The 21627-nt window shown below is 46.6% G+C and overlaps 1 protein-coding gene across 1 annotated transcript; it reads right to left on the minus strand.

Annotated features, from left to right (window-relative positions):
- Positions 1 to 208: 208 nt before the first annotated feature.
- On the minus strand, positions 209 to 21158 carry GATA6 (GATA binding protein 6). Its single transcript, XM_084205236.1, has 7 exons — positions 21034 to 21158; positions 18795 to 19717; positions 15262 to 15428; positions 11872 to 11997; positions 10476 to 10563; positions 10241 to 10347; positions 209 to 1829 (listed from the first exon to the last, which is right to left on the minus strand). Exons 2-7 carry the CDS (start codon positions 19696 to 19698, stop codon positions 1662 to 1664), a joined length of 1560 nt encoding a protein of 519 aa, XP_084061362.1. The 5' UTR covers positions 19699 to 19717; positions 21034 to 21158; the 3' UTR covers positions 209 to 1661.
- Between the last annotated feature and the right edge of the window lie 469 nt (positions 21159 to 21627).

Here is a 21627-nt window from a genome sequence, read left to right on the forward strand (position 1 = left end):
TTACAGATCATCAGAAGGTGTAGTAAAGGGAATTGCAGAAAAAGCCCACAGTGCAGACTTAGGTAGGCAGAGCAGGCACCTCAGCTGGAGACCTTCCTTGCAGCCATCAGATATGCCACCTGCACCAGGTACATTTCCATAGCTTTAAATGCAGCTTAACAATTGTGTTGGAGACAAAGGAAAAGGCACACTGTACAGAAAACAAAAAAAATCTAAAATGATACCCTTTTATTTGTAAAGCTCTGATGAAACAACTTTCCAAATGATGTCCCACTTAAAAACCAATGAAAACCAACCTAACTATGCATCAGTCACACTATACAGATTGCATCCTACATTTTCGAGATGCCTAGATATCTTCTGTAGTATTTACATATGTATCAGTTAGGTAGTAAAGTTTCATTGCAATTTGTTTCTTTCCACCACACACTTACTCAATGGCAAAAAACCCCTTGGGGATGCATTTGCATCTTTGTACAACACTTCGGAGCAAATGGCTAGGGCAATTTTCCTGAGAGAAGGCTTGTTCTTTGAAACTCTTGCTTTAACAACTGGAAATACAGAAGGTGGATGCATTTTTGTTGCGCTAAAAAGCCTAAGGATGCCTAGTTAAGTTTTTCTTTTAAATTATTTACGTACCATTAAGTTAAAATGTTTACATTCATTCATTCGTATAAAAACCGTTGTTAAATCTTATGCAAATGATTTAACACTGATTGCTGCAACGCAAATTGCACTTCTTTAAAAAAATTATTGTATATATGGAAGAAAAATATCTGATTGCTACCCTGTTTACAAATTTTGACTGACTCTACACAGTTCAGCCAGGAAATATGGACTTTCATAAATCTCAGTCACAGTGTACTTTAAAAGTTATATCGCAGTCTTGAAAAATGAGTAAATATTTTAAACCAAAAAAGACCAATCCCAAAATCTCCTTAACCAGCTGGACCTTGTGGGACTTGTACCAAACGTTGTGATTTCTTCCAGGGACATAGCTGGGCTCTGAAGAGCAGAGCAAGGCACGCTGAAGATGGAGAGCACAGAAGAAGAGGTCTGACGGCGTGAAGACATCAAATCTTCGGTGCGAGAAGTCTGCGTCAACTCAAGCTGTAAGCACTTCTGACACTCATTAAAAAGTATCTCACTATCTCTGGTAATTAAAGTCTTTGCTGCTCCCTCCTCGACACTGACAACTTCCACCAAATTCTTAGGGGAAAAGGTGATGAGAGAGTGAAAAAAACTATATAATCAGAAAGGCAGCGCTGCTGGGTAAGTTGAGGATGTATTTCTGGAATCTATCAATAGGTGTGGGTTTATCTCTTCTTTTTTGTTGTTGTTTTTTCTTTTTTTTTTTTTTTTTTTTTGATTTTTTTTTTTTTGAGGGGGGCTTTGAAGGGGTTTTTTTGAGAGTGTAAGGCTGCGTTAGCTATCCCCGGTGGTCATTTGCTTTCCCTACATTTTTCTTGCATAGTTGAGGAACTGGATGCTTTGGCAAAGCCTCTTTGGGAAGTAGAAAAACACCTCTGCCACCAAGGCTCAAAAACTGTTTCAGAGGAATGGTCTTTGCCAGCACTCTCACTGCCGCTGCGACTGCTCCACAGAGGAAACCGCGCGCAGGTGTCTGGGGGCTGCCAGGATCCAGCTTCCCTCCCACCAGGTCACGCCAGAGCCAGGGCACACCAGGGATCCTGTCTCACAGATGCTGTCACTTCGGCCGTGGAGCTCAGGCTGACTCCTGTGTACAGCCCATCTTGACCTGAATACTTAAGGTTGCTGCTTTCGGGACTGGTGCTCTCTCCTGGGCCAGACATCACTGACGAGCTCGCCTGCAGGGAAGGGGAGAGCAAAGAGAGGTTCATAGAGCAGGCGAGTTTGGCACACACTGGGGCGTGAGTGAGAGCACAGCGGGCCTGAAGCACAGCCATCACAACAGGATTTCTGTTCAAAAACAGGGTTTGCCCTCCGCTTGCCCCTGTGCCTTGAAATCCTGAAACAAAAAAATGTCTCGGCATGAGCCCAGCTACCCAGCCCTGCTGATGGCAGCAATGTCTGTGTTTGGAGAGGTAGAAATTAAACCATGTGATGTGCAGAAAACTTGGAAATCAGCTCATGATGAAGAAGGAAATGCGCATGTGTCCCACTGCCCCCTACTGAAAAGACACAGCTGCCAGCACCAAAAACGTGCACTGGGAGTGGTGGCAGCTCTAGTTTTTTGTCTCCATGGGAGAAGCCCAATACATCCTAATTCTCCAGGAGCAGATATGGACCACCTTCTGGAAAGCAGCTTTCTTTGGGCTCTTCAGCCCTTGAAATGCTTAAAATCATTCCTGACCCTTCAAAAGGCTAGCCAAAACCACTTTATCCCTGTAGGACTGGCCACTAAAGGAGACGCTCTTTTAATCTTCAGCAGAGAAACGCTACGCCTTTGAAGCAGGAGTATTTTTGTTCTGCTGACTGCACAAGACAACATGCAGGGAAGCCCTGGTAGGCACGGAGATGAACCTCTGAACCACACTGGAATCAGTCCATTTATTTTAACAGAGAAATGGAGAGTTAAAAAGACAAAGGAACAATCATTTTTTCCATGAGGCTGAGCAGATCCGCTAAAGAGGAAAAATTCACTGTGCCAGACGGAGAAGGGGCAACATTTTCACCTGATAAAGGAAATGTTTAAGAGCTGACTTCATGCAAAATTAACTCTTGGATATGTCAACTTTAAAGCCTTAATTTACTTGTTAATGGATAGTCTTTGGATGAAATTCCTTAGGAAAAAAAAAAAAGAAAAGAAAAGAAAAAGGCTATCCTAAACTGTGACTGCAGAAGCTTCCTGCCTGCTGTTTAAGTACGAAGTATACATATTTAATCATTTTACAAGAGTAGAGCTCTTGGCTCTCCTGGAGCTGTGCCAAGCGAGCAGTCCTGACATAGGAAAAGCAAGGCTTCATTAATTCAAAGGTAATTTCCAAATGGTGTAGAGCAGGGCTCTTGTTGCCGTGCTTAACCCACGGAAAACCTCACCTTCTGAAAGAGATACTCACTGCTAGAAGTCATTTTTGTCTGAAATAACCTGGGCTTCAGTATTTTCTTAACCTTTTATTAAAATGATTGACCGCCAGTATTCTTTCACTCAGTCATCAACCCTGATCCCACTCCATTAGTCACCACCCAGAAATGCAGAGAAGGAAGGAAAAAAAAGCTGTCCCCCAAAACCAGCTGCAACAGCTCTAATCCTAAGAGATAAGTTTCATCCTTCCCTTGAACATACAGTTGCCAATCAGTGACAACGCATCTCTGTATCCTCTTTCCCTGTGACTGTGTATGGAGAATTCAGTGAGGTAGGTTCCATGCTAACCCTGATCTTGCATCAGCCTAGCTTTTCAAAGCCTTCCTTTTATTTATAATGCCTCAAACATTTCTGTTAGCACAATAGACATAATTTTTAACAGCTTCAGTCTCCCCACTGTGGAAGAAGGGTTTAAATTAGTTGAGCAGTGTTTGTTAAACCTGAGCTAAAAATACTAGGAGCTGCTTTGAAAGGTTCCCATTTGCCGATATTTGCCACTGCTGTTCGGGTAGGCAAATATCTTATCAGTACCTGTTTTTTCCGGGCTTGGAAAGTGTAATTCGCCTTTTCCTGATTCAGCCCTACAAAGGTGGGGTGCAGGGACCCACGGTTTCCATATGGGGTTATCAGGTACCCCTCCCTCGGGCACCCCAGAAGGGAGGACATGGAGGCATGTCCTGTTTGAAGACTGCCCATCCCTGCCTGTCCAAGGCCGGATTCTGGCTCTGTTGAGCCAGGACGGGCAGGACCCGGGCAGGACTGCCAGCCCTGGAAACCCCACCCCAGTAATGTCATGACAAATCCAGGCAGCTTGGGCAGCTCCCAAAGTGAGACATGGAAAACAAACTTTGGCTCATGAAAAGGACGTGACAGAATCACAAGTCTGTTCCTGAGCCTCCCTACCTTTGCTCTTACTTTTCCAGCTTTAAGGGATGAAAGACGACAGAAGTTGCACTTAGTTATTAGAGGACTTTTCCCAGCTGAAATAAATGAGCTGAGCAGTGCTGATTAAGTCAATGGGGTCTAATTCACAGCTACTGGCTCTATCTATAAGAAGGAAATGACTTTATTTTTTATTGGTGAAATCTGATAATAGATAACAGATAATCAACTGAAGGTCAGCTTCCAGAGAAAAAATGAATGAAGTCCACTGGGAAGAGCCTGCCTCCCAAACAAACAGGGAGGTTGTGCTTCTCTCTGCAAACATTCTTCTTTTTACCCAAACCAGGAAGAGCTGGTCATGAGCCAGACCCCAGGCAGGTTGTTTGTATCTGAGGTGCCCTTTCTGTACAAAACCTGCCCACCATGTACAGAGGAAGACCTCTGCCAGAGCCACAGAGACAACTAGATTGCACCCAAACCTGCCACCAGGACCTTAGAGGCAAATTAACCCCCACTAAAGCTGCTCCACATCAAAACCAGGCTGCTCAGGCTGTCCTTGCCAGCACTCAGGGAACAGCAGCAGCAGCTCTGGCTGAAAGACTCCTGCTTTCTTCCACCCACTCCTTCCTGCACCATCTGCCCACCACAGAGAGCAGGGAGAGGGGATGGACACTTTCCCCTCTGGTCTTCCCCCACACCTCTGCAGCCAAGAGGGAAATGCGCTGGGCAAGAACAGCTGGAGGGGGGGCAAAGGGCCTTGATCTAGACCTTTGGTCTATCAGATAGATCTTTGCTCTATCCACTTAACACGTTCAAAATGCTCCATGAATTTTGGACATTACATTAAGTCAGCAATAAGCTGGGTCTCAGCTGAGACTCTCTTCCTCCTCAGCCTAGTTTACTTTCGCAACACTTCAATGATATCTATAGTCAGATAAAATACATTTGCAAAGAATTCTTTCACACATGAAGTGTTGTGGCAAACTGGTGGAGTCCCTAATTTTCCAGCCTCAGCCTCCCTGCAATAACTTCCATCCCCACAAAGAGCACGTTTTCCCAACGCTGTCACTCCCTGGGATCCAAAGAGCAAGTCTTGGCACTGCAAAATGACAGCTTTTTTTTACGGATGTAACGACCCTCTTAGTACACAAAGCTGTCATTTCTTGCTAGTCCAATTGATCCTTTTGTTTATACTGCAGACGTGTAAGTTTACATATCTTCTAATCTCTCCTTTGTATTATAGCAACATAAATCTGTGGTTAATACTTCATTAATTTCCTAAGGGAGGCAACTTCCAGCATGGCTTGGAAAACTGATGACCCACTGCTGTCAAGGGCTGTATGAGTAACTGTCTTTATTGCTTTGGCAATAAGACAAAACCAAGCAAAAGGTATGCGTCCATGTGCATATAGAATTTTGGGATAGAAGCAAAAATACTTTTTCTTGCTTTTCCCCACTGAAACAAAAAAGCTGGATTGCTTCCTTCTGTTTGATATAAAAATGAAATGCCTTTTTTTTTTTGGATACATATACACAGAGCAAAGAAAATTGCTCAATGTAAAAGAAAAAGACTCAGTGTATGAAACTGAGTGGGGAGAAGAAAGTAGCTTCCCATTTTGTCCAGGACTGTGCACTGATGCAGAAGAGGTAAGAGAGCAAGAAAAATTTAAACTAGAGTCTAGAGTATCATGTCTCCCAGCATACTGCCCTGTCTGCCATGCTCTTTGGTATTTTAGATTGCCACGCTCCTCATGCCTCCTGTTGATCTTATTCCACCTGGTTTAGATAAATATTTACTCATACCAGGACTGAGGCACCGTGTTCCCGTTTTCCAGGTGAAAGTCCTACCAACCATGCTGGTGAGCCTTTCTCATGGAAACTCTGTCCCAGTGCCTACAAAATTATTCCATACAACTGGAACATTATCATCAGATAATCTGAAGGATCCCTGGACATTCAGCTCCCCTATATCCGGGTGGTTAGCATATTGTTTTAAGAGGTTGAATCTCTGGTTCATCCAGACTCAGGACGTACTCTATGGAGGCTGATTTCCCTGTAGCCAGAATGAATGTCCTACCAATTTGCTGCCTAAACAGAGGCAAACAACACCACCTCTACCCAGCTCACTCCTCTTCTTCTGACAGGAAAAAAAAGAGAAAGCAAATGCAGGAGAAGCCATTAATCCAATCCAGCCCCACTTGTCCAGCGTTTTGGAGATAGCTAAAACTGCATTTTCCCTGCTAGCTCACCCCATGCCAAGACCATCTGAGTCAGCTCTCTCATTTCTCACCCTACAAAACTGAAGAGCCAGTCCTGAACCACTTCTCAAGGTAAACCTCCAAGGTAAACCTCCAAGCACCAGTTTTTCCTCCTAAGTTTTTCTGTGTTGTGAGATTATGATTCCTCTGAGAAAACTCCAAACTGGACACAAAGGACACAGGAGAGTCTTCTGAAAGAAGAGTTGCCCCGGTGCTGCTGAGTTTTTCTGACATGAGTTGTGGCTCAAGGAGCCTCCATGCCCTGCCATAAAAAGCAGATTTTACTGCAGGTTTCATACTGCTTTTATCCTAATAAGGGAATAAAGTCCTTCTGGTTATCACACTTGTTGGAGCCCCTGCATGGAAATGGATGGGTTTGCACTGCAGACCATGCCCTTCATTTAGCAATTTATTTGGTGGAGTTTTTCCCTGTACAGTTTCAGCAGCATCAAAGGGGGAGCAGGTATAGATGCAGATGCAGGCTGTCTGAAACCTTCAAATCTTCTTTTTATGGGGACGTAAGGCAACTTCATATATCATGCAGCTGGACCCTTTCCATATGAGTAACACTGGACACCCAGTACTTATACTGCTTAGGAAAACAGAAATGGGCCTAGATCCTAGATCCAGATGTGAATTTGGCAAATAGCCCCTTTACAATGGGACAACAAAATATCTCTGATCCAAACACTTCTACATTTTGGGATGTTTGAAATCAACTTTGCCCCCACAGCAATTCATTAATTGTATCACTTAAATGTTTAAACTTCAGCTAGAACGTAAAATCAACATTTAAGGTTCTTGCTAATTTGTCTCAGAATTGGCATCATATAAGATTCCCTTCATGAAATGGATAGTGTCAAAGACACTGCCAAAAGTAATTGCTGCCCTCCTCTTTTTCTGCCCTCCCTTCTTTATTTTATTTTAAAAAAGATAAAGAAAGGTAGGGCAAAAAGTGAATGTTACTGACACAAATTCTGCTGAATTTCATTTCCATTAGATTTCTACATAACTGGAAACTTTTTTGGCAGCCTCCCACAAAAAGGCATAATAAATTGCTTTTGTACCAGTAGAGGAATTCATCTTCTCTGTTTCATTTAGCAACAACATTGCTGTGAATTTCACACAACAGTTTCTAAAACGTCATCGGATTTCTCTGCCTAATGTCAATTTGGCATTTTCCCCCTCTTCACAGAATAAAGGCCAGAGAAGCAAAAACAGAGCAAAACATAAACAAGTTGCCAAGCCCGTTGTGAAAGGCACCGGAATGAGCCAGGTTCACTATTCAGGCAGGTGCCTGTTTTTCAGCAACATCACCAACACCACTGTCAGGAATCAACATTGGTCTTTTTAAAGTGGCCAAAGATTACAGAGCCTGGATTCATCCATCTGAGGTTTTGGTTTTTTCCCTCCTGACATGAGCTGGAGGAGGTTATTCTCCTTGTGCAAAGCCATTGCCTATTCTAGAAATAATTACAAACCTTTAATCTATCAATAGATCAACTCAAAAGGAATAAGGAAAAATAATTAAGAAAAGAGAAGTCTAGCAGAGCATCTTTGCTTCAGCATGTGATCAGGTTACAGGCTGCCTTGCTCTGAAATGCTGACATCCCTTCACTCACAACAGCTTTAATGGGCTTTACGAGTGCTCATTCCCTTCCATAAGATTTAGATCCTTAAAAAATTATTTTGCATCTTTGCAGTTAGTGACTGTGTTCCCAAATTATGTCTGGGACAATGGGAGCCCATCTTAACAGCCACCACATTCTACTTTAAACTTCCAGTCTCCCGAGTCCTCATCCCTTTGAATTACAGATGCTTGGGCAAAGCCAGAAGCCCGAGTGAAGAATGTGACCATGCCCGTGACATATCCTGACAACTTCACCCTTGGATATCCTCTTTTCATTCACATACATCTGGGACTGGGGCACAGGGGTGGGAGATCAGTAGCCCTTCACATAATTTGGGATGGAGTCAGAGGGATGCCCATACGTCCGGTGCACTGCAGCTTCCTCTCTTCAGCGCATGTCACAGCCCCTCTCCATCACTTCCGTTCGGGCTATTTGCAAGTGCTCTGCATATGCAAGGCACATCTGATCAAATCATGGTGGGGAAAAGGCTATGCAGATGTTACCATGCTGCCTGCTGGATATAAGGGGACAGATTTTCCCAGCTGTTGCGCAGGTGTCCTCTCCCGGTCTGATCTGCTGTAGAAAAATCAGGGAGAACTGAAGTCCTGTCACTGGGGATGCCATCATGTAACTAGGAGCACCTTCAGAGTCCCTCCTGGGAGTTGCTCCTAGTTGCTAAGAGTTCTCAAGGAATCTTTTAGCCCTCAATCCATGCCCCTGCACCCCTCTCCTCTGGTACCCACACAACTCCATCTGGCAAAACCATATTAAAAATGGTACTACTAAAACTATAACATAAAGATTATTCATAACGTGTTTGATGTGCCCTTCTAGGGAGAAATACCACAGAAAGGAAGTCAGGTTTTAGCCAGCCGAGAAGGCAGCAGCATAGTGGAAATGAGATCTCATCTATATGGCCTCTCCTTCCCTGAGCAGCACATGGCTGTGCTGCCTCAGTCTAACCTGGGATTGTGCTTCCAGTTCTACCTATTACATAAATCTCACCACATTGCTCAGGATCACTAGTACTGCTTAAGGTAACGCAAGGAAAATTTAAGGAAAATTTGGCTACATTTTTTCCTGCGCAAATATCAAGGGAGAGCCTAAACAGTGCATAGTAGTTCCTTGGGAGAGTCTGAAACCCAATTCCGAAACCACAGCAGTTCACTTTTCAGTTGGTGTTTCTCTTTTATTTTTTTTTAATGTGATCTGTTTATTTTACTGGATTGACAGGGTTTTCTCATGTCAAAGACAAACCCTTTTAGTACTATCCTAGTCTCACAGGATCCAAACCCAAAATCCAGTGCCTCTGAAAATGGGTGGCCCTGTCAGTCCACAAACAATCGCATTTGCTAAAAAATGAGTTTTTCTTCCCCTTGTACAATGAAACTTTGTACACCAGAAATTAAACTATTGAAAGTAATTTGAATGTAGAAAATCCAAGACATACTGAAAAATAGCTATTATAAACAATGTCTTCTTTTCATTAATAAAGGACTAAAGAAAGCCACATTATAAAAGTTTCTCAAAGAAGTGATGTGGCAGATTAAGGGATACAGAAGGCTGAGAAGTGAGTGTGGATATGGATAGGTACAGCCAAGGGGTTAGAAATTAGTCTACATTAAGCTTCACAACTTTAGCAGTAGTATTTATCACACATGTTGAGTGAAGAAAGGAAGTTTGAGATGGTTAGAGTACATGATGTAAAATAAGGATCAAAGCTTAAGCAGGGGATGATCAGCACTCCTCGGGTGCTGCTCTGGAGCTTGGTGCTGCCAGATGCTGAGCATCTGGCCCCTGAAAAACCCTCTGTGGGCAGAGGGCTGAACCCCCATGCACTGCAATCAGCAGGGTGCTCCAGCCTGGCTTCAGCTGAGTTTGGATCAGGGTTTAATTGCACATTTCAATTTTTAAAAAAGCCTGTATGATTTACTTCATACAGCAGGATAAGGTTTTTCTGGATTTTACCCTTTGGGATAATGCATGTATATATATACACATATATGTATGTATGCATGTATGTATGTATGTATGTATGTATGTATGTATGTACGTATGTATGTGTAATTGTTTCTTGAAAGGATCAGTTGGGCATGTTTTATTGTCTTCTGTCCAAAAGAAAACCTTTGAAATGAAAGAACCTGAATATTTAAAAACAAAATGTCTGCGGTTAAGCTGCGGCTAACTATCATAAAAATTATATAGATCTTAATCAAGAAGGTTTGCAAAGTACTTCAGCGTGTCGTTCTGTTTACAGCTATATGTAATATCCTCCAAAAATCTTGTTCTAGTATCAGCTAACAAAACTGAAAAGTTTGTTTAGATTATTGTTCTGCTAGATAAGATAAAAGCTGTGATAACATTGCCCAGTGCTCAGCCTGCCTGCAGATACAGACACTCACCCCGGAGGCTGCAGTCTGTGCGCCGGGAGAAGCAGTTTTGCTACAGTCATCTGAGTTGGTAGAAGACGTGGATGTAGGAGTCATAGGAACTGCAGTAGTACTGTTACCTGGAAAATTGGGAATTAGGATTAAAAATAAGTATTTTTCAGACAGAGAAGAGAAAAAAAAAAAACAAACAAAAAACCAAGACAACTACAAATTGTTGCAGCTACATTTTCTTATATTTTATATTTACCAGAGCATGCCTTTGATTTATTTATATTCTTAGGTTTTCGCTTCCTCGTCTGAATTCCTTCTTTTTTCATAGCAAGAGGCCGAGGAACCTGAAAAAATTAAATTTCCACACCAATCACAGGGTTGCATATGTACTCTAATCAAGAATCAAAATTCACTACAAGACCAGATGTGATGTTGCAAATGTCTGTATAGCGAGTCAATTTTCTCTGTTTCATAGTACTAATTCTAAAAAATATTTGCATTTTGTTTGGGCAAAACAATAGTTTGATTCAAGGGGAGTCGTAGATGAATTAAGAAAATAGGAAAACTTTTTTTTCTCTATGCAAACTTCATTGTTTTTTCAACCCCTCAATCAATCCACAGGAAAACAGCACAGAATTAGGGAAAAACCAGCATTATTTGGCAGAAAGCCACAAGAAATTAAATTGGATGGGGTATATCTGATCCTTGATTTATTATTCCAGTCAGTTAGGAATTATCTCCAGTGCCTGATTCTAGAAAGGAAGAATGTATATGAGAAAAAAAATCATCCTCATCTTGTGGACCAGCTCTGCAAACCAGATCATCATGAGGAAAAGTCTTAGGATGGAAGCATTAGAATAGAAGAATTGACTTAGTATTTGTTCCTATAAGCAGGTCTGCCCACAATAAGCTTTACAGTACCTAAATTTATATTTAAAGGGATAAATTTATATTTAAATGTGCTCAAAAATCATCTTTCTGTTCATCACAATGATAATCACTCTACAAAAACACTGGCTTAAAATACATTTTAACACCAGTTTGAGGAAAGAAAATTAATGTGTTCTCTATTGTTATAATATTTAAACCTGTGACATAATTTACATTTTATTGAAGGCTAGACCACATCTCAATCATTCCTAATGCTCTTGCTCTTCAAACATTATGCTTGACTGTAACACAATCCACAGGGGTCTCACCCAAAACACGCTCTATCACATTCTGGATAGAGCTTTTTTTTTCTCTATTATTGCCCAACAAAGGCTGAAATTGCCTTTAAAGTTTTTCTGGCATAGCTATGGCTTGAATTACACCCTTTTGCTGGCATAGCTATGTCTGTCCATGAAAAACTGTCTCATTAAAGGATGAGGGATTTTTTCCCTACTAAAGAGCTGGTTTAAATCCCAGTGACAAAAACACCACCGCTGCTCATCCAGAGGTGGTTTCTTTATCTAAATCTATTGAGAGAGCTACAGTGGCAAACACATAATTAGTCAAAAGCATAACAAGCTAAAGTGGTACAATCATTTTCTGATGTCACACATCTTTCTGTTGCTCTACGTGTTTCGCTGGCTGTTTTTTTGAGGACCACCTCTTCCCCAAAGCAGCATCAGGGCTGGCAGGGGATCCCCCTCGGTGAAGCAGCCACTCACCCCATGGAGCTTCATGTAGAGGCCGCAGGCATTGCAGACGGGCTCGCCCTCGGCGTTCCTGCGCCACAGGGTGGTGGTCGTGGTGTGGCAGTTGGCACAGGACAAGCCCATCCGCCGCGACGAAGGCTGGGTGGAGGCAAGCACAGGCAAACACGGGTATCAACAGGTGGGCAGCAGAGAATGATTTATGCCTTTATGGTTCTAAAAAGTCCTTTAACACATGGCGGGGGTGGTAGGAGCCTTTTTTTTATAGTATCTGTCAGCAACAGCCCAGAATTAGAATGGAATTATCCTCATATCAGAGAGCGGAAAGACGGTGTGAAGAGGTACCACATGTCTTTCAGCCCTGGGCAGTCACAGCAGAGGCAAAATTCTCATCTGGGAGCTGGTGACCAGAAGTCTGTTCAGACCACCAGGGACTGGGTCATTTTCCAGCAGGCCAGCTAGGAAATATCTCCACTACAGCTCCATCGAGATGAACAGAAGGCGCATCACTCCTGTGCCACCTCTCCAGCCAGTTCAGTGACTTCTCCCCTGTATGATGGGTGAAGAGGCAGCTCTGATCCTGCCACTGATACTCCTGACTCATTGGAAAAATCAGCCGCTTTAATCACCTGCCCTCAGTGGCACCACATCCGGGGAAAACTTTCCTGAGCATCCCAGAGGTAACACGTACAACAGCATTACTTTCATATAAAGATCTTTTTATCACCACCCATTTTATCCTCATACAAAAAAAACGGCATGCCTTGGGAGTATGTTTTACAGAGCAGAGCCTCCCTCGGCCAGCAGAAAAGCTGGTGGGTGACAACAAGGTTCCCACTGCAAACAAGCCATTTATGACACTCTTCCGTGGAGTTTGGAGCCAAGATGAAGCAACTCTGTGTCAGAAATAACCGTATAACCCAGAGCTTTATGGCTACAGGCTGTATATCATAAGTGAAGGCAGTCCTCATAAACATGTGAAATGAAGGTGAATGGGTTATAAAAGTCCCTGTAACAACTGATCTCTTTTACGTTCATCACAAGCAAAGAATTCCAGCTACATCATAAATCTAGTCTTTTTCAAAGTATCGCATTGTCAAAAAAATACAAAAAAAATCTGTGCCTAGCTCTGTGTCTGGCAGCTGAACAAGTTTACATGGAGAAGTCAGTTTTAGAGGATTGCATTAATCTTATTCTGACCATAAAGTGCCCATAACCGAAATTACTAACTTAAGGGTACAATGCCCTTCCTCTTGAATCATTTACTGCTGGGTTGTTAGACATAACTGGGTCACCTTTGATACCACAGGGCTGCCTGCCACTGGGGAAACCGATAAAAATGTTTTGAGAATGAAGAATATTCCAGATTAATAACTGAGTTTCTTGAATATTGTCTGTTTGAGTGTCTTTAGCAGTAAGCCGTCATTTTACACCACAACTCAGAAAGAGCTCCAGATTAAATACAAATTTTGTAATCTTGAATCAGTAATCCATTATTAACTGCGCAGGAAAAAAAAGCTAACCAGCCAGCCAAGTGTTATATAGGCTGAAGTACACAAACACAATTTTTAATCTTAAAAATCCAAGTACCATGAAAACAAAATTTTGACCTAGTTATTAAATATGTACGCACACAGCTCTCAAATTATGCCCTCAACTCGTAACACACATGCTTCGTTTTCTTTCTCTGCAAGTGAAATGCTGTCAGCTGTTTCACTCTGTTAAATTCTATGCAGCCTGGTCTGAACCTTCATACATTTTATTTCAATAGCTTTTGCTCATTCCGGTATCTAAACAGACATGGAGTTTTGGCATGTTTTGAAGCTAAAATGACTTTTCTGATGCAGGAATTTTATCAGAAACTTCAGGGCAATCTAAACATGTTTAGCGTTTTCAAAACATTTTCCCTTCTCACCTACATATTTCCAACTGTATGAACACAGAGCCATGGTTGATTTATAGTTATGGCCAGGGTACTCGGTAGGGATTGTTACACAGAGCTATTTCAGAGTTATTTTGCTGAGGTGTCAGACTGAAATCGGGCTGTAGTTTGACTCTGCTTTAGTCTTCTCACCCCCACCCCTCCCTCAAAAAAAGAAAAAAAAAGGAAAAAATTTTTTAAAAAGATGCAGAAATGCTACAACAGGGCGTCAGTTACTTGAAATCTGCCTTGGGCCAGAGTGCCACAGCAGTTCGGGCTCCGATGCTTGAGACAATCGGCAGATCTGGCCCCTCCGCTGCATCTGCCCCCGCTAATGAGATAACACCTTGTGGCACGAAATTTACCTGACGGCCAGCTAGAAAAAACAGACACCTAGCAGCAGTAAACCTCTGACTTAAAGTTAAATTAATTCTTTGGCTTAAAGAAGGGTCTTTAAGCAGAGGTGGGTTGGTTCCCAAGCGCTTACTGTCTGTTCCGACCATCGAGTGTTTGGGTCTCGTTTCCCCTCGCTCCCATAAGAGCATTAAATTCAAAAGGTTGTGAAATAAAGAACACTAGGTGTTTTAGCCCAAGCAAAACAGGCATGGAGCAAAGCAGCTGGCATGATTGAAAGGGGCTTGAAAGGCTGATGGGTTTGATACACTGTCTCCATACACAAGGGTCCAAACATCAGCTTGGATTATAGTGGTGTGATTTATTGTGGCTCACTCGGTAACAGCCATTACTGAAGAGCATATTCTTTCTGTCTGCTGACCTCCACCCAGATTTGCTAAACATAATGTGCAGTTCCCGCTTGTTAATTTTTCTCCTTGCCTATTCAGTGCCAGCCTGAGTTATAAACAGGGGTTCTGGCTTGTACTATTTATTTCCCCCCCTAGTTTTAGGAGTATATTTTTAGAAAAATTGCCGCTCATTTCTTAGGAGTAAAACAAAACAAAGGCTATTATCATTGTTTAAACAATTGGTTTTCTTTGAATTATATACAAAACTTGCTTACATTCCCAAGGATCGAGCTCTCAGCAAACAAAGCAGGTCTGGAGAAATTCCTAGCCCTCTGAACAAACATTTTCCAACCTTGATTTTTTTTTTTTTTTCTGTTGGAAATGTCCAAATTTCTTCCAAGCTGTTGAATCCCCCTCACTGATGGGGCTCATAGCTCAAAAAGCCAGGCTGGCCCACGCCTGGTATGCAGCTCATAAGGGGGCAGAGAGAGATTTTGCCTGGAAGTGGGTCTGAAGCGGTTCCCTAAAGGTTGCCAGCCCTGTCACCCCTCACAGTGACCAGTTTGACCTGCAAACCTGCTCAGGAGCCCCATTACAGTTTTGCAGCCAAGAGGATCACCAGGCTGATACCCTGATAGCTCTCCCCTATCTTTGCCCCAGATTTCTCCCTGGCTACAGCCGACTGGGGTTCCTTGGGCCGAAGCTCCTCTCGGCCCCCTCCTCCCCTCCCTCCCGACTCACCACTCTCTTTTGGGGCTTGATGAGGGGCCGGCTGAGGCCGTTCATTTTGGTGTAGAGCCCGCAGGCGTTGCACAGGTAGTTGCCGGTGCCGTCCCTCCTCCACAGCGGGGTCTGGATGGAGCCGCAGTTGACGCATTCCCGGCTCTCGGACAGGTCCTCCAGCAGCTCTGGGGGCAGGAGCAGAGGGGAGAGGCGGTGGGGGACGGCCGCGGAGCCCGGTGTAGCCCCGCTGAGCGCGGCCCCGGCCCCGCCGAAACCCAGGGCCCGGACGAGCGAGCTACCAGCCCTCGGAAAAGCAATTCCCCGGCAGTGACGGCGGCCATGCGGTGATTTTTTTACAAAATCCCTGGGATTTTATTTTCCTTTTTTTGGTTTGTTTGGGGGGTGTTTTTTTGTTTGTTTTGTTTGTTTGTTTTTTTTCCTTATTAATTTAAACGTGCCAGAGCCGCTGCGGGCCCCGGCGGAGCTCTCGCTCTCCGAGCCGGAGCAGAGCCGGTGCGCCCGGGACACCGGCCCGCCGCAGGGCTCAGCCCCGGCCCGCCGGCCACTCCCGGCGGGATTTCACCCTTGGGAAATCCGCCTGGGGTCCGCTCGAGGGGCGAAACCCCCTCCGTGGTGCCCACAAGACGGAAAGGGAGGCGCACTTGCCTTTAGAGGGGAGCAGAGTGGGGAGTGAGGTGGCTGTCAGAATAGCCACTTCCAGAGCCACCCTGGGAGAGGGATATAAGGAGCTGTCGTTTTGCCCAATATTCCCCAGGGTCGAAGCTTGGCAAGAACTTTTCTACCTTAACTCTTCTTTTAAATGCCTCACAACTAGTAAAGCTTCTAGTTTAGGGGCAGCGTTTGGGGCCCTCCCTGGTGTGACAAAGCAGCGAGGGGCAGTGGCCGCTTCGCCTCGGCTATTTGGGCAAATTAGAGCTGATTTGTAGGAAACAGAGGAAATGGAAAAATAAGCGGTATTGTGACTCCTGCTTTCATAGTTACTGAGCACCGAGTGGGGAAAAAAAGGTATAAAAGCACGGGGAAAAAAAAAAAGAAAAAGGAAAAAAAAAAAAAGAAAAACCCCACCTATAAAAGCTAATACTTTCACCCATGCGAATCCCTGTTCTGATTCACCTCTCCATATTTCGGGGGAGGAGGGAATAAATACTTGTTTTACATATTCTGTGTCACGTTGTGCAGAAATAATAAAAGGAGATGTTCGGATTTTTACAGCAGCTTTCGAGTCGAGTCTGGGAATGTATGTTTCAGACTCAGAGCTTTGTCTTTGATTTTTTTGTTTCCTCCCTCTGCTACCTGCCTAAAATTCGTCATTGGGTTATTCTCTAAGGTTTCACTGGACAGCGAAAGAGAGCTCGTAAAGGTCGAGCAGCTTTGGAGACAGGGCTGCGGTGACACGGCGGGCATTGAGCTGAGAAAGACTCGGCCTTTTGGCCCGCACCCACCCAAACACGTTTCTCTCCTCCCTTCGTTTGCGAATTATTAGGCGCTAAAGAGGAACAGTCCAGAGAGCACAGTTCAACTTACGTTGTCAGCTCCTAGCTCTTAGCACATCGCTAAGATTTATTAATCTTTGCACTAAAAGCACCATTGAAGACTGTAACCAGAAAAATGTTTGGGACGTCAAGGACGCGGGAACTTAAGCAGCATTTTGTCTCGGCTATTTATTTTATGGCATTGCCTTCGTGCCTGCAGAAAGAAATTCTGCCGTGACAATATTTCTCGGGCATTTTCAAATATTTTCCCCTTAGAGAGTGAGTTTTCCAAAAAAAAAACCAAAATAAAATTTTAATTTTAGACACTGTTTTAGCATCTCTACGAGTACCGTTACGAAAGCTTTATCAAGCTGTCTAATATTTTAGCCGTAAAAAATACATTTCGGCTACAATTTTTCCGCAATGTTGGCACGGGACAACGCGTGGCTTCGGCTTTGCTGCCGCGTGTTGCCTCGCAGGAGCAGAAAATTCGCCTGGCCCTGGAGCTCCGGGCTGCTTCGCCCCGCGTTACACTGCGTTGCGGCTGCCCTGGCACCCGTCCTTTCCCTCATGGGAAGGCTAATCCCTACCCCTCCGGCCCCCAGCACCGGTGGGAGGGAGGCACAAGGGCGGGAGAGACCCGCTGGAGCAGGGGAAGCTGCCGTGCTCCTCGGCTGCCTTGACACTCCTGCCCCAACCTCCTCCAGCGCCTGGCTCCTGCACTTCTCTGCTCCTTCTTACTCACCCCTCTCCTCTCCCTGCCGTAAGATTTTCCAACCCCACGTCTCTCCCGAAAAAATAAAAAAAATAATAATAATAAAAAAATTTAAAAGCACGATTGATTGTTTTACTCTCCATCACCTAGTTTCGCACTATAACTTTTAAAAGTTGAGTTTAAAACTCAACTTTCTTGTTATCCTGAGATGTGGCTTCTCCTATCACTGCTACAACTGATTTTCTTCCCTCTGTCAGGATATAAAACACCAAGCGGGAGGATTAAAATAATTAAATCTACAGGGTGTCATCGACAGACGGGAGGACCATTGTGTGTGTGTACAGCCCTACAGAAAGACAAAAATCCATGGGGTAATTTTCTGCAACACTGCACTGAAAGAGAAAATCACGGTGTCTATAAAAATATATGCATCTGGTAGGTAGTTTATGCTTAAAGTGAATTATGATCAAATCTGTGTGTGCACACATATTTACATAAATATGTATATATACATAATAAATATATGCAGAGCATGTATATATAAATACATCTACATAGCCACACACACCTCTCTATAAACCTCTATTTATATATACATAGATTTATTCTAAAGCTGAAGAGATTGCAATAATCGTTAATCTTTTTACCCCTGACTAAATCGCAGCTCAAACTACACTTCTACAATTGATTTAATGACACTGAGAATCTCCTTAACTAAAACAAAAAACAAGGATGGGACACCTCGGAAATGAAAGCAAAACCCCTCAGGAGGTGCTGTATTTTAGCAGCAGTTTAAAAATTACGTTTCCTCATTCATATACGAGATTTTGCTTCGCTGCTTTTCTTTTTTAATGAAGCAACGAAGTGTTTTGTAGTTGAAATAATCCAAAATAGGTTAAGTGAGCCCCTGTAATTTTCCTCTATGATACGAGAACGATTAACTTGCAGTGAATTTGTCACCTTTTCTTGTCCAGATGACCGCATTTAAGGAAAGCAGGAATGTACTGATATGGAAAAATTAAAAATTAAGTTTACACCGGGCAATTCGTTTTGGGATCTTTGGGTTGGTAACCCCGATTGCCATACTCCAAACAACGCCGGAGGTGTATTTTTGGAGGTGCATTTTTCCCCTAACCCAACACAAACGACGGGAGTTACCTCCACCCCAGAACAGCCACGGTCCCGGGACCGCCGTCCTGACGCCGACAGCGGGGCCCCCGGCCGGGGCGGCCCTGCCGCCGCTCCCCGCGCCCCCGGCACCCCGGTCGCCCCTCCGGGGGGCAGCCCCGGCATGCGGCGACCCTCCCGGCCCTGCCCTGCCCTGCCCTGCCCGAGGCTCCTACCTGCGCTGGGTGCCCGGACGGGGATGGGGGCGGCCCGGCCCTGGAGGCAGTGCAGCATGGAGTTCTCGAAGGGCGCCGTGGGCCAGGCAGGGGCGAGCTGCGGCCCCACGTAGGACGTGTAGGGGCCCGGGTAGGAGCCATTGAGCGGCCGGGCCAGGGGGCTGTACTGGTCCCTGGCGCCCAGGCTGTTGCTGTAGGCGCCGGGCTCCCGGGAGGCCCCGTTGGCCACCGGCGGGCTTGGGGAATAGGGGAAGCGGCCCGAGGGGTGGGAGCCGCCGCCGCTGCTGTACGAAGGGCTTTCCGCGGCCGGCTGGGACCAGACGGCGTGGCCGCCGCCGGGGTGGCTGGGCTGGGCTGCACCGCTGCCCTGCAGGTACGGCAGCGTGGGCAGCATGGAGCCCACGCGGGTCGTGGGCACGTAGACGGGCGAGCTCGGCGTGGAGTGCATGAAGCCGCCCGGAGAGCCGTCGTAAGGCGTGGGGCCCTGGGCGGCCGAGATGGCGAGGGTCTGGTACATCTCCTCGGGCTGCTCGGCGCCGAGGGCGCTCAGCTTGGGGCCGCGGCTGGACCAGATCAGCTTGTTGGTTTGGTCTAAGTCCGCGAAGAGCAGGATGTCCTCCCAGCTGGGACGGCCGGAGGGGTGCGGGGTCCCGAAGTGCACGTAGGGGGCGAGCAGCGACCTGCCCTCGGCGGCGGGGGGCGGCGGCGGCGGGGCCGGCCGGTGGCTGCCGTCGGTCTCCGGCCGAGGAGTCTTGGAGGATCCGCGTTCACCCTGGGAGCCGGAGGAGGAGGAAGGCGAAGGAGGAGACGGGCGCGGCTCCCTGGTCGCGAAGGGACAGGAGGAACCGCCGGCGTCCGCAGCGCACCGCTTCACCGCGCACCAGCCGCCTTCAGCCACGGCCATCCAGGTCTCCTTCTAGCCGCTGGGTGTGGATGGGGAAGGGCGAGGAGGGGAGGAGGAGGAGGAGTGGAGGGGGGGATCCGCAGGGCAGGGCGGGGAGGGAGGACACAAAAGAGCAGAGAAGTGGGGGAGAGAGAAATAATAATAACAAAGTTTGCAAACAGGACAGCCCGTCTCCCTCCCGTAATGAGATTCATCAGGGCTTATCTGGCCCCTCTGAGCGCTTAATCAGTCATGTCGCCTCGGCGCTGTGTTGTCCCTCGCCCTGGCGGGAATGGGATCAGGCAGCCCAGGTCAAGACGAGCCGGGAGACGCCAGTCCCGCAGGGCCGGGGCTGCGGCTCCGGCCCCGCTTTCCGCACGGCGGGAGGGCTGCTCCCCTCTCCCTTCGCATCCCGGGCTGCGGATTTGAACATGAAGCACGCCGGGGCAAAGGTGGGCGTAAGGGCGTGGGGACAGAGGGGGGCGAGGGGGCATTTTTCCCTGTCTCTGCCCTTTCTTGGCTGCTGTCGTTGTTATGATTATTTCAATGAATGAGTCATTTGACTCGGTTCCACCGAGAAAACAATTAGTAAGGCGATCCCTTTAAGGTTACTTCGCCGGAGAGCGATGTTAGCTCTTCCGCGCATCGCCTCGCTTGTTTGCCTATTTCCAGCCCAAGGTCACGGAAAGGAGGAGGAGGAGGAGGAGGGAAAGGCCCCTGAGGGACGGGGGATGCGCACGGGCAGAGCCCGAAGTGTGCGCGGCGGCGGCGGGACACTGACCGTGGCCGGGCGGGATGTGCCTGCCGCAGGGGCCGGAGCCAGCGGCCAGCCCTGGCTGGGGGCCTGCCCCGAGCCCCAGCACACCTTGCAGCGGTGACACCCGTCCCGAGCCGAGCGGTGTCAATTCGGAGCTGCCAGCATGAGGAAGGCCGGACAGACAGACATAGAGAGCCCGCTGCCTAGCCCCTAGAAGAAGGGGGAGAAAGCGAAAGGGGACACAGAGAAATGACAGCAAGAGAAGGCGAGGCTCTCCGCTCTCAGCCCACCTCGGGGCACTCCAGATAACCACAGGCACAAGAATACAGGACACACACAGAGCCCCCTCGCAGATAGGCACCAAATACGTCTCTCCCTCGTGCGAGATAACTGGAAGATAAGGCTCCGGCAGATAAGAGCTGCAGGCAGCGGCATCGGATGTTTGCCCACATAGTCTCTCTCCCTCAGGCTCCCCCAACCAGGGCAGCCGCCGCCGCGCCGCGCTCCCCTCGGAGCGCCCGAGGGCAGAGAGGCAGCGGCAGAAGACCGAGAAAGAGCAAGCGAAACCGCGGCGAGGCAAGGAAAGAGAGGGGCCAAACCTGATGCCGGTGGCCCGCATGGGGCCGGGGCGCGGGGCCGCGTCGGGCGGTAAATCCAGTGCGGCGGGGGCGAGTGGCGGCGGCGACTCCGGCGGCGGCGGCCGGCGGCTCAAGTATAAAAAGGAGAGAGGAGGCGCCTCTCGCAGCCCTGCCGGAAAACTGCAGGCAGCCGGCCCTGATTGGGCTCGGCCAGCCCTAAACAAACACGGGGCTCCGCAGGGGTGCCAGTCCCGGGGCCAGCCGGGCCGCCGCAGCCCCGGGGGCGGAGGCGGGGGGGCACCTCGGGGCGCCCACAGCGAAGGGGCGACGGACCCCTGCTCGGAGAGCAGGAACCAGCACAGAGGGCTGGCTCTGCCAGATACCCCAGTCTTTTTTCTTTCTTTGTTGTTTTTTTTTTGTTTGTTTGTTTTTTAGGTTTTTTTGTTTTGGTTTGGTGTTGGTTTTTTTTTTTTTTTTTTTGGTTGGTTGGTTGGATGAGGGTTTTTTAAATTTATTTTAACCCAGAAATAATACACACTCTTCCCTCCTTTCCGGATAATTTATTGTTTTTGTTTTTTTTTTATGGTAAATATTCAACTTCTGTAAGGTTTTTTC

Source organism: Fringilla coelebs (genome assembly GCF_963513975.1).
Source record: "Fringilla coelebs genome assembly, chromosome: 1".
NCBI classification, from domain to species: domain Eukaryota; kingdom Metazoa; phylum Chordata; class Aves; order Passeriformes; family Fringillidae; genus Fringilla; species Fringilla coelebs.